Source organism: Erythrolamprus reginae, chromosome 1 (assembly GCF_031021105.1).
Source record: "Erythrolamprus reginae isolate rEryReg1 chromosome 1, rEryReg1.hap1, whole genome shotgun sequence".
NCBI lineage: Eukaryota > Metazoa > Chordata > Lepidosauria > Squamata > Dipsadidae > Erythrolamprus > Erythrolamprus reginae.
The window spans coordinates 35,192,380-35,205,619 of NC_091950.1; the positions used below are offsets into that span (position 1 = coordinate 35,192,380).

At 41.3% G+C, this 13,240-nt stretch overlaps 1 protein-coding gene across 2 annotated transcripts in view; it reads right to left on the minus strand.

The window, feature by feature from the left end:
• TRIM9 (tripartite motif containing 9) overlaps nt 1-13,240 on the minus strand; it is a 100,881-nt gene that overhangs the window by 1,099 nt on the left and 86,542 nt on the right. The window contains exons 9-12 of one of the 2 annotated variants that reach the window (XM_070732962.1): nt 11,313-11,348; nt 9,254-9,277; nt 5,210-5,513; nt 2,691-2,853 (exon numbers count right to left, since the gene is read on the minus strand). In XM_070732962.1, coding sequence (XP_070589063.1) covers nt 2,691-2,853; nt 5,210-5,513; nt 9,254-9,277; nt 11,313-11,348 — 527 coding nt within the window. The remainder of the gene's footprint in view (nt 1-2,690; nt 2,854-5,209; nt 5,514-9,253; nt 9,278-11,312; nt 11,349-13,240) is intronic. The other variant, XM_070732971.1, reaches the window with a different exon arrangement.

Consider the following 13,240-nt stretch of genomic DNA (forward strand, 5'->3'; position numbering starts at 1 on the left):
CTTTAACTGCCCTAGGCTTTTGAAGAAGCCAGCTAAACAAGGGCTTTGTTGGGTAATGAAATGATGACAAGCAAATGTCAGCAAGCTCCAGTAGCACCAAGAACCCACGGTTCAATCCTGAGCCATACATATTCTTATCTAGCTTCCAATATTTAACTTTTTCAGCTTAACTCTTTGACCACAAGGCAGACAAACATTATATCCATTTGCTTTTCTAAATTTCCCCTAATATAGAAACTTTTTGATAATTAATTATTTATTTATTTAAACGCTCAATCAATGTACATAGCCTCCCATCTCACTTTTATGTGATACTAGGTGGCTTGTAAAAAGAGATATAAGATATATCTCCGGGACCGCCTTCTGCCGCACGAATCTCACCGATCGATTAGGTCCCACAGAGTTGGCCTTCTCCGGGTCCTGTCGACTAAACAATGTCATCTGGTGGGTCCCAGGGGAAGAGCCTTCTCTGTGGCGGCCTCGACTCTCTGGAACCAGCTCCCCCCGGAGATTAGAACTGCCCCCACCCTCCTTGCCTTCTGTAAACTCCTTAAAACTCACCTCTGCCATCAGGCATGGGAGAATTGAGGCATTCCCCCCCTCCCCGGGCCTATACAATTTATGTATGATATGTCTGTATGTATGTCTGGTTTAATAATTGGGTTTTTAAATGTTTTTTTTAATTTATTAGGTTTGTTGTGAATTGTTCTATTGTATGTTGTGAGCTGCCCCGAGCCTACGGAGAGGGGCGGCATTCAAATCTACTAACTAACTAACTAGCTAGCTAGCTAGCTAGCTAGCTAGCTAGCTAGCTAGCTAGATAGATAGATAGATAGATAGATAGATAGATAGATAGATAGATAGATAGATAGATAAGTAAATAAATAAGTAGGTAAGTAAGTAAATAAACAAACAAACAAACAAACAAATAAAAAATACATAAATAAATAAATAGAGAGTATTGGGCAGATGCACTGCTCATAATAAACTCAACACTATTCATTCTTGCCAGTGACGGGATTCAGGGTTTTTTTACTATAGGTTCTGTGGGCGTGGTGTAGTGGGCGTGGTAGGGGAATGTTACTGCAAAATCTCCATTTCCTCCTGATCAGCTGGGACTCGGAACGGGAGGCAGAGAATAGATGGGACTGGTGCCAATTAGAGAAGGTGTTTACCGGTTCTCCGAACTACTCAAAATTTCCACTATTGGTTCTCCACAACTGGTCAGAATACCATCTCTGATTCTTGCATAACTTATCATCCATGGAAGAGGGAACCAGGAAATGCTGTCTCCTTTAAATCTGGAGCTGTCTTGGCATATCATATGCAAAGATAGAAGACTTTTTATTGAGCTCTACTTCCCTCACTTTTAGCTGGTGTGGTCAAAAGGAAGTGACAATGATAATCGTAATTGCTGGATCTATGGCCTAGGCCAACCTTCCCCAAACAGTGTGTTATAGTAATATTTATTACTCAATAATAAGTTCAAGGCTGACTTAGCCTTCCATCTTTCAGAGGTAGGTAAAATGAGGACCCGTGCTGTGGGGGCAATACACTGGCTCTGTTAAAAAGTGCTATTGCTAACATGTTGTAAGCCGCCCTGAGTCTAAGGAGAAGGGCGGCATAAAAATAGAATGAATGAACGAATGAACGAACGAACGAACGAACGAACAAACGAACGAACGAACGAACAAACGAACAAACGAACAAACGAACAAACGAACAAACGAACAAACGAACAAACGAACAAACGAACAAACGAACAAACGAACAAACAAACAAACGAACAAACAAACAAACAAACAAACGAACAAACAAACACATTTATTTATTTATTTATTTATTTGTTTGTTTGTTTGTTTGTCCCATTATTGAAAATCAATCAAACCCACTCAACAGCAACATACATGTCATTCGTCAGCCAGGGGGCTAATGGCCCCAAGCATGGCAGCATAAATGAGACTTTAGACTCTTACGGAAGGTGAGGACGGTGGTGGCAGTGTGAATCTCTAGGGGGGGGCAGCTGATTCCAGAGGGCCGGGGCCCCCACAGAGAAGGCTCTTCCCCTAGGTCCCACCAAACGACATTATCTAGTTGACGGGACCTGGAGAAGGCCAACTCTGTGGGACCTAACCGGTCGCTGGGAGTCATGTGGCAGGAGGCGGTCCCGCAAGTATTCTGGTCTGATGCCATGTAGGCATTGCTTTATAGGTCAAAGCCAGCACTTTGAGTTGTGTCCGGAAACCAATCGGCAGCCAATGCAGTCCGCGGAGTGTTGGAGAAACATGGGCGTGCCTAGGGAGGCCCATGACTGCTTGTGTGGCTGCATTTTGCACAATTTCAATTCAATTCAATTCAATTTATTAGATTTGCATGCCGCCCCTCTCCGAAGACTCGTTTGTAGTTTGTAGTTTCCGAACACTCTTCAAAGGTAAAGTTACTACCTTTGGTGTTACTCTCAAAAATTTCAACCAATGTAGCTATTGCTCCGTTCTGGGAATTGAAGTTTGCACATGTTGAAGGTAGTCACTTTGAGGAAGTTTATTTCATGTTTTTGGCTTCACTCCAGTTTTTGCCACTTCTACCCTGCATTTTATTCCTGCTGACCTTACAGCTGCTGTCTGCCCCCATTGCCACCCCTATATACCAACTGGCATTTCTCAACTAACCAGGACTCAGCCCATCCTTACTTGCACATTCCGGTTGAGACTGACAGCAGGAAAGAATATGCCCTCCATATTCTCGAAGGCCACTGGTCCTTGCTGGTCTTCATTGATGGAGAAAGTCAAGGTCCTCCTGGTCAAATCAAGCAAGATGCCTACCGTGGCACCTTTGGTGATACCTCCTTCGGTCCTGTTGAAAAGGAATCCAGTTAGCATCTATTTCATTTACACTTCTCCTCTTCCAACCTAAAGACCTCACCTACAAAACGATATTGACAAAATTGAACGGGTGCAGTCAGGCGGTAGGGAAAGCACGTAGGATCCTTGGCTGCATAGCTAGAGGTATAACAAGCAGGAAGAGGGAGATTATGATCCCGCTATATAGAGTGCTGGTGAGACCACATTTGGAATACTGTGTTCAGTTCTGGAGACCTCACCTACAAAAAGATATTGACAAAATTGAACAGGTCCAAAGACGGGCTACAAGAATGGTGGAAGGTCTTAAGCATAAAACGTATCAGGAAAGACTTAATGAACTCAATCTGTATAGTCTGGAGGACAGAAGGAAAAGGGGGGACATGATCGAAACATTTAAATATGTTAAAGGGTTAAATAAGGTCCAGGAGGGAAGTGTTTTTAATAGGAAAGTGAACACAAGAACAAGGGGGCACAATCTGAGGTTAGTTGGGGGAAAGATCAAAAGCAACGTGAGAAAATATTATTTTACTGAAAGAGTAGTAGATGCTTGGAACAAACTTCCAGCAGACATGGTTGGTAAATCCACAGTAACTGAATTTAAACATGCCTGGGATAAACATATATCCATCCTAAGATAAAATACAGGAAATAGTATAAGGGCAGACTAGATGGACCGTGAGGTCTTTTTCTGCCATCAATCAAGAAAAAAAAAAAGCATGGTCTAATTGTGTTTGTAAGAATAAGATGAAATTATTGCAATAAGGTTAAAGGAAATCAATGTGGAATTCAATTAGATGAAAATTTAGACATCCGGATGATAAAATTAGAGGTCAAGGTTGGGGGGTATGATTGATGTTGAAAACAATGTAATTTAGTACTATTAGACTTTTTTAGGGTACAGTAATTATATTTGATTTTCTAACTAAATACTGTTGTTATTGTAATTTGACTATTTTGAAATGTATGCAAAAGGTTTGTATGGTACGAAAAAATTAAAAAAATACTTCAGAAAAAACCCAAGCTGAGCACCTTCCCTGCCAAGGTGGAAGACAGATTAAGGTACTTTCACATGGAATGGATTCTGGATCAGCCAGATTGGTGCCCCTCTAAAAATCTTTGAACTGGAAATTACTTTGGGATGGGAAACTTCTGGCATGTTCTGAAACATTTCCACTGTAAGGTAGCAAATGGTGATGTTATAAATTCCAATTTGAATGTCTCAATTCAGGATGGAACAAGTGGATTGAGGAACAGAGTTCCTTCTGATTCACTAAACTTGGTCTAGTACAGTGATGGCGAACCTTTTTTTCTTCAGATGCCGAAAGAGCATGCATGCGCGAGTGCCGACACCCAAAATTCAATGCCTAGGGAGGGTGAAAAACAGATTCCCTCACCCCACAGAGGCTCTCTGGAGTCCAGAAATGGCCTGTTCCCAATTCTGGTGGACCAAGTAGGCTTGTGTTTCACCCTCCCCAGGCTCCAGAGGTTTCCCTGTGGGTTAAAAACGTTCTCTCCCATTCTCCCTGGAGGCTCTCTGGTTGCCAAAAACGCCCCTCCAGAGCCTCTGTGTGAGCCAAAAATCAGCTGGCTGGCATACACATGCATGTCGGAGCTGAGCTGGGGCAACGGCTCGTGTTCTAGCAGAAATGGCTCTGTGTGCCACCTGTGGCACCCGTGCCATAGGTTTGCCATCACTGGCCTAGCATATGATGGACTGTCTTTTTCAATAATACAATGTTGCATGCTTTTTATGAAGACAGTTTAGTCCCACATCCCCAGATGTTTTAGAAACATAGAAACATAGAAATCTGACGGCAGAAAAAGACCTCATGGTCCATCTAGTCTGCTCTTATACTATTTTCTGTATTTTATCTTAGGATGGATATATGTTTATCCCAGGCATGTTTAAATTCAGTTACTGTGGATTTATTTACCACATCTGCTGGAAGTTTGTTCCAAGGATCTACTACTCTTTCAGTAAAATAATATTTTCTCATGTTGCTTCTGATCTTTCCCCCAACTAACTTCAGATTGTGTCCCCTTGTTCTTGTGTTCACTTTCCTATTAAAAACACTTCCCTCCTGGACCTTATTTAACCCTTTAACATATTTAAATGTTTCGATCATGTCCCCCCTTTTCCTTCTGTCCTCCAGACTATACAGATTGAGTTCATTAAGTTTTTCCTGATACGTTTTATGCTTAAGAACTTCCACCATTCTTGTAGCCCGTCTTTGGACCCGTTCAATTTTGTCAATATCTTTTTGTAGGTGAGGTCTCCAGAACTTTTTAATTAAAAAGATTTCAAGTGCACAAAACAAGAACAACAGAACCAATTTGGAGGCAGGTACCTGTTGGTATGTGAATTGTTATGCATGAACCAGCTTCGATTATTATCCACGTACATGGCCCAAGCCTTGTCATCTTTCCCTAGCATGACATCTTTCAGAACATCCATTCGGGCAACTCCAAAAGCTGGATCGGGGTGGTTGTCATAGCGATCGATGGATAACTCCCAGTAGTGGAGCCCCTTGGAGAAGCCGGTTTTGCCCAACACAACCCGGTCGTCATAGCTGTTGCAGGTAACGGTCAGGTTGTCGTTCGAGAAGATGATGTCGGAGTGAGCAGTGCTGGGGTCAAACGAAAACCAAGCCACTGCAATGCACACAAGCATGGAAAAGTTATCAGTGTGACTGTGGTGGTAGGCAGAGACACATATTTGCTGCAAAAAGCAATCCATGCTTCCGTGCAGGGGAAGAATTTGGGTAAAGACCCTCAGAAAGTTTTTGCTGAGTGTTTTGCAGCAAACCCAAAATGTGGGACAAAGAGACAAACTGGGTTGGCTTAAAAAGCACGAGAGTTGGAAAACGTCTATTCTGGTGTTTTTCCACTTTCAAAACTTTAAAATGGGTAGACTTCAACTCCCAGAATTCCCTAGTCAGCTATGCTGTATATAAGAAAAACCATAAGGCCCTGTGTCCTAATTGCCTCAAACAACCCTGTTTCTGTAAAAAAACAAGAGCCCTGTTCCTATAAAAGGAGAAGATCTGTTCCTCTACAAATATGGAAGTGTATTAAAGGCCCATGTGCAAATAACCTTTAGAAAGGATGAACAGGAGATATGGTTTAGAGATAATAAAAGTATGAATATTGTTGTGGTTAGCTCTGGCCCAGCTCCTGCCCAAAGGAATGTGGAGGTGAATGTGGGGAAGGCATCCACATGCCGCAGGCCTGTTTTGCTCCCAGTAGAATCTGCCGACGAAGTCTCCTCTGACCAAGGAAGCCTGAGTGACAGGCAAGAGGGGAGTTTGGCAGACAGTCCAGGAGGAGATCAGTCATCTGTATCATCCCTGGATTCTGAACAAGAATTAATGACACATCCACACATGCGTAGAGTGATGCATAGCAGACAACAACTGAAGGATTATTACAAGAGAAAATGAGGTCACCTGTGGTTGGGTGGGGCTGCTGTAATTATTGCTACAGATAAAAGTGCAGCCTGGTGTTTTAGCCTCATGGCAGTTTATCTGATTCATTGTTTTGTCAAGATTGTGGGTTTTGCTCTTCAGGATTGTGTGTGTGGACTCTCCGGACTTTAGAATTGGACTCAATTTCCCAGTTATTGGGTGAGCAATTGTACTGCATTTAACCTGTGCCTTATGTGTACCAGAAAATCCCTTTGACATTTAAAAAGGGAGCTGTTTCTGTTTTTCTGTTTATAAAAACTTTTGGGTTTTCCTTTTATCGTGTGGTGTGTGTCTTCCTGGACTAATTACCCTGTAATTATGGGCGGTTGAGACACGCCAGCAGAACAAATATCAATTATGAATAAATTCTGGAAAGTTCCAAGTAGTTGAGGGAGATATACCCAAAGAAAGAGATGGACAGTGGAAGTGCTGAATCATTGGTCTAATATGGGAGTAAATTAGGGGGTGAAATATGGGAGGATATGGGAGTGAAAATGTATTAAAATGCTATAGTCTGTACAGATTAGTTACCTTAGAAATGCATGGTCTTTTTGCTTGGTTTCTCTGATCTCAATGTGCATATTGATTTCTTCTTTTGATTTTGTTCAAAATAAAGTTTTTGCTTTTGTTATTCCTGGTCTCCTTATTTTGTTTCTTACACTATGCTATGCTGTCTAGGGAATTCTGATAGTTGAAGTCTGCACATCTTAAAATTATCGAGGTTGAGAAACAGTGGTCTATTCAAATAAAGCCGTGCTAAAAAGCCTAAGGCTTAGTGAATGGAAGAGCTGAAATGAAATGAAAGACCAAGAATGTGGTCACATATTGAATGATATTGACCATGTGAAGGATATCACATAGCACCAGAAAACTAACATGCCTGGAGCTATCGTGCATAATAATCAAGATTGTGGGATTCTATCTGTGGATTTTAGAGTTGGGAGGGGCTGTTCAGGCCACTGAGTTCAATCCCTTGCTCAGTGCAGGAATCTAGATTAAAATGCACCCCAAGTACGTCCTCTCTAACATGGGTCCAGCTGTTGAACTGTGGGACACATTCACCTAATATTCAGCTAATGGTTTTAGAAGGGGTCACAAGCACATGGGTATGCTGTACAGTGTTCCCTCGATTTTCGCGGGTTCAAACTTCGCGAAAAGTCTATACCACGGTTTTTCAAAAATATTAATTAAAAAAATACTTCATGGGTTTTTTTCTCTATACCATGGTTTTTCCCGCCCGATGACGTCATATGTCATCACCAAACTTTTGTCCGCCTGTAATAAATATTTTTTTAATAAACTTTAATAAATAAACATGGTGAGTAATAATCTAAATGGTTGCTAAGGAAATGGGAAATTGTAATTTAGGGGTTTAAAAGTATTAAGGGAAGGCTTGTGATACTGTCCATAGCCAAAAATAGTGTATTTACTTCCGCATCTCTACTTCGCGGAAATTCAACTTTTGCGGGCGGTCTCGGAATGCATCCCCCGTGAAAATTGAGGGAACACTGTATTGCAGATATCCAAGTTAAATCAGCTTTGTGAATTCACAAATCAGCCTTTCATGCACTTTGTGAGAAAATGAACAAAAGCAAGAAGACATTGAGACATTGCAAAAATATTGTTATTCTATTCTGATATTTTAAACACTTTTTAAAAAGTGGCACCAGGAAAGACAATAAATATTTTAGACCTGGCAAGACTTCAGATGGTAATGAGCCAAGCGAATGTCAGAAATGAAAAAAAGCCATATTCTAAAGCAATTGCTATATCACCTCAAACAATGTAGAATCATCACATAAAACTTCCTTATTTGCAGCTACTGTATGTTTACTTCATGAACGTTAGTCAGTGGGCCAGAACTTGGCACTGCAAGCAATTGTAATGCTGCGACTCCATTAAATAGAGATAGCACTTAGACTTATATACTGATTCACTGTGCTTTACAGCCCTCTCTAAGTGGCTTACGGAGTCAGCATATTGTCCCCAACAGTCTGGGTTCTCATTTTACAGATCTCAGAAAGATGGAAGGCTGAGTCAACCTTGAGCCTGGTGAGATTCAAACTGCCAAACTGCTGGCAATTGGCAGTCAGCAGAAATAATTTGCAGTACTGCATTCTATTATTATTATTATTATTATTATTATTATTATTATTATTATTATTATTATTATTATTTATTGGATTTGTATGCCGCCCCTCTCCGTAGACTCGGGGCGGCTAACAACAGTAATAAAAAACATCCTTCAAATCCAATACTAAAAAACAACTAAAATACCCTTATTATAAAACTAAACATCCATATAACAAACATACCATGCATAAATTATAAAGGCTTAGGGGGAAAGAATGTCTCAATTCCCCCATGCCTGACGACAGAGGTGGGTTTTAAGGAGCTTACGAAAGGCAACGAGGGTGGGGCAGTTCTAATCTCTGGGGGGAGTTGATTCCAGAGGGTCGGGGCCGCCACAGAGAAGGCTTGTCCCCTGGGCCCCACCAAGCAACATTGTTTTGTTGACGGGACCCAGAGAAGGCCCACTCTGTGGGACCTAACCAGTCGCTGGGATTCTAACCACTGTGCCACCATGGGTTTTGTTTAGTTTCAGAGTTGGAATGGAGACATATATTGCAAAATGAGAGGGAAGAGAATGACAGTTTGCAAAGTGAAATACAAAGGGTTTTAACACATCGGGGCCACTTCCTCCTTTATTTGCCTTCCTGACTCTATAGAACTTTTATGTAGCTACCTAACACATTCCACCTGCATAGTTGAAAAGACACCACAACACAAGAGGAGCATAGTTCTTGGTGCCACACCACAAACATGTAAAAACACACACATATTCAGCCAATGTCAATCAATGCAGTTTGCCTATACACACACATACACCCACACAAATGTTCCCCATGCACCCAAGAGAGCTCATACCTGCTACCATTTTTTTAATATCAACTGTTGTCATTCCAAGTGGAATGCATGAAGGAGAATAAACAACAAGTAAAATTGGCAATTATACACAAACCAAAACTTCCAATTAAAGATCTTTACAATATTCACACATTGAAGATTAATTGCATCGTTTCTCTCTTCCAGAGCTGTTCCTTTAGTTGGATGATAACAAAACCCTATGTAATTATACAAAAGTAACAATGAAGACCACATAATTGTACAGATGGGAAGGGAAAGGTATGAGCAAATCAACTTAAACCAGGATGGAGTTTTGTTTGTATCACCTGCCTTTCCAAAAACTCTTTCAGAACCAAATGATTTACCATTATAAAAATAATATTCAGGCCTCAATTTTTTTTTAATTGCAATAGCCAAATCCATGTTCATGGAATTTGGTTTAATAACTCAGTCACTCCCTCTGGACTGCTTCTGAGTCACTAGTGGGTAAAAGTCCACCATTTGTAGCCATGTACATTGGCTAAAAATGAAAATCAGGTGTTGAAAAGGAACCTTGACCTATTGAATGTTGGTGGCAAACCACTGACTTCTTGAGGCTTGAGATTTGATTTTTTCCCCCTCTTGACTTGTAGCTGATCACAACTTTTCCCCAGCCCTACATGAACTTCCAATCTGCAAACTAAATATGAAATAGATGCATTTCGCAGAATGTATTTCATAGACTTGGAATACCCTTGCCTATGTTTCTTCATGGAAGCCCGTTTTGCTTTCTAATTGTGTAGGATGGTCACAGTGAAATTCCACAGCCCTTGTGCCATACATTTCCCTTTACCTGCCTGCTTGGATTGGTGCTTTTGCACTCTGGGCTACTATTTTGAATATCCCAGTTAGATGACCTAACCAATAGAAAAGCCTCAAATCTCTAGAAAAGTCTCAAATCTCCTGTCTTCCTGAGAGGCCCTTACACCAAAAGAGGATTCAGGAACAGTAATGAGTTCCCGTCGTCGGTATGGGCCACTCTATAGAGTGGTAGTGAAAATGAGCTGTCCGCGTGGCCGGTGGGTGGGTGAATGCGCCCATGTGAGATTTAGCTTCTGCGCATGCTCAGGAAACAAAATTTCACTTGAGGACGCTCATGCGTGCCAGATTTCACTAATTTTTTTGCTTCTGTGCCTGCGCGGAAGCAAAGAAATCGCCAACAATCAGCAAAATCTTGCACACGTGAGCGTTCTGGTGTGAGATTTGGCTTCCTAAGCATGTGCAGAATTTAATTTAATTTAATTAATTTAATTCAATTTAATTTAATTTATTAGATTTGTATGCCGCCCCTCTCCGAAGACTCGGGGCGGCTCACAACAACAATAAATACAGTAAACAATAATACAAATCCAATTAAGAAAAGTAGAATTAAACCCCCCTAATGTTAAAAACAATCAATGCGACACAGCTGAATCTTGTGCCGACGTGCGCCCGCCCACTGGATGCGTGCGCACCCATGCCGGTCATCAGGAAGGCACTGGGAGAGCTAGCAATAGGGAATTCTTGCCCGTTCAGGAACCTCTTAGTATATTGTAGGAGAGTGTAGGAATGTATGTAAAATGTATGGAGGAAGCATGCGTGATGTTTTGACCACTGAAATGAATGACGGAGAGTATTAATTAAGTTGCGTATCCATCGGAGCCTGTTGCCTGTTCTCTCGTCAACAAACGAACCCTTGTGATCTCCCAAGTCTCTCTCACTTTGACATCCCCTCCATGGAATATTCTGCAGTGTCACCCTTGTCCAGAGGTGGGTTGCTCCTGGTTCGGCCTGGTTTGGTGAACCAATAGTGGCAGCGGTGGGAGGCTCCACCCACATGCCCAGGACACTTCTGCACATGCCCAGGAGCGTCACTCAAGCGAACTGGTAGTGACAGGATTTAGAACCCACTACTGTCCTTGTCTCAGAATGATCACACACTACATACAGCAGAACAGACATTGTCTTAGACTGAATGTAGATCTTTGCACAAACAAGGAAGTTGGAGAAACAAGAGACCAGGATAAAGGCCACATCACCGAAGTGGAACGAATATACTTGCCTAATTGGGAGAAAGGTCCTGACTGAGCCTCAAAACCTATAAAGAGATACTACATTTCACACACTGACACCAAGAAATTGCAACCAGAGGCAAGCAACAGGGGGGGGCTTGCTTGCATTTATCAGGTACACAGGTAGCCCCAGTTTAAGAACAGGTTCCATTCCCAAGGCCTGTCCTTATGCCAAATGTGTATATAAGCCAAAACAGCATTATTTTTTAATACTGTAATATTGTGTAATGCAGTGTTTCCCAACCTTGGCAACTTGAAGATACTTGGACTTCAATTCCCAGAATTCCACAGCCAGCGAATGCTGGCTGTGGAATTCTGGGAGTTGAAGTCCAGATATCTTCAAGTTGCCAAGGTTGGGAAACACTGATGTAATGAACTTTAACCACTGTGTATTTAACTTGAGTCACTGTGTATTTAAGTCTAATTTTGCTACAATAGGCTTCATTCTCAACTATGGGTCTTCCTTAAAATGGGGTGTTCTTAACCCTGGGACTTGTACAAGCAAACTGCCAGGTTTATGCCAAAGACTGAAGACCTGATGTAAAAACAGAGTTGGCCTCTGAACCAGGACATCCAGAATTCCCAGTTGGCCCTTGGAAATAAGTGGCAGAAGAATCAGAGCAAACCAAGACAATTGTTCTTCTCATTGTACTTTGTAAGCTCAATGGAGATGAAGTTGATCAGTGGAAATCCTTAGCCGTGTAAAATGAAATTTCAATTGCTGTAGAAAGAGAGTGACAAATGGCTGATGTTTTATTTGTAAGGTTTCTCCAGAGTACTGGGCATGATGGAATGAGATACTGAGCTGATGGAATGAGCTGCAGAGTTAGAGGTTCTTGATAACATGTGGAGTTTAATATACCTGTATTGCTTTTATTTCCTCCTCTTCCTCCCCCTCCCCCACTAATTTTCTTTTCTAATGAGAGCAGAATTAGAAAACTGTTTTCTCTATCAATCTTTCTTACTTCCCCCCGAACAACTAGACTAGAAATAAGCAATCGTATGCATAATTTAGTTTGCATAAATGTGGCAGTAGAATTTTGCACATGAATATGGAAAATGCACACAGCCCTGTTCATTAGGATCCCATAAGGCCTTTTAAATGATTATGAACTTTTACCAGCTTGGAAAAATTGTGAACTCATATATTATACAGTACATTTTCTCCATAAATAGCACAAAGAGAAGCACACGTTTTTTTTTTCAATTTGGGAAGGAGGCCCTCCCACCCCATCCCCTTCAAAAGAGCCCACATTAACATTAGACTCCTGCAAAATATATATAAATCCCACATAGATGAAAAAAGAAAGAATCATTAACACTTAGTACACTGGACGAGAGATCAAAACATTCAAGTATGAAAAATGTTGAAAGCCAAGGCAATGGGATGCAGAACCCATAAAAACACAATGGGGAAACAGTATAACAAAGATAACGAAGGCCAGATGGTGGGCCCTGGTTTAGCCCAGTAACTGAAATGTTGCATCATTCCTCCTTTGAAAGCACAGAAGTCTTAGAATTACATTCCTTCATTTATGACAATGGCAGTGAAGGACTGCAAAATGTTTTACTACCACACTGTGGGCGTGGCTTATATTGTGGGTGTGGCTTGTTGGCCATGTGACCAGGCGGGAGTGGTTTGACGATCATGTGACCAGGGGTGTCTTAAAAGTCATGTGACTGGCTTAAAGGTGGCCAACTTGACCTCACTCACGTCAAGAGTTAGGGTTAGCGTGCCTGGCCTCTTCTCGCCTCAAAGAGATACAATTTCCGTATCTACTTACTATTACCGAACATCCAAAATATACTATTTAATTCTGTGTATATATGCCATATGTGCATTATCTACTACATGCCATACAATTTCCGTATCTACTTACTATTACCGAACATCCAAAATATACTATTTAATTCTGTG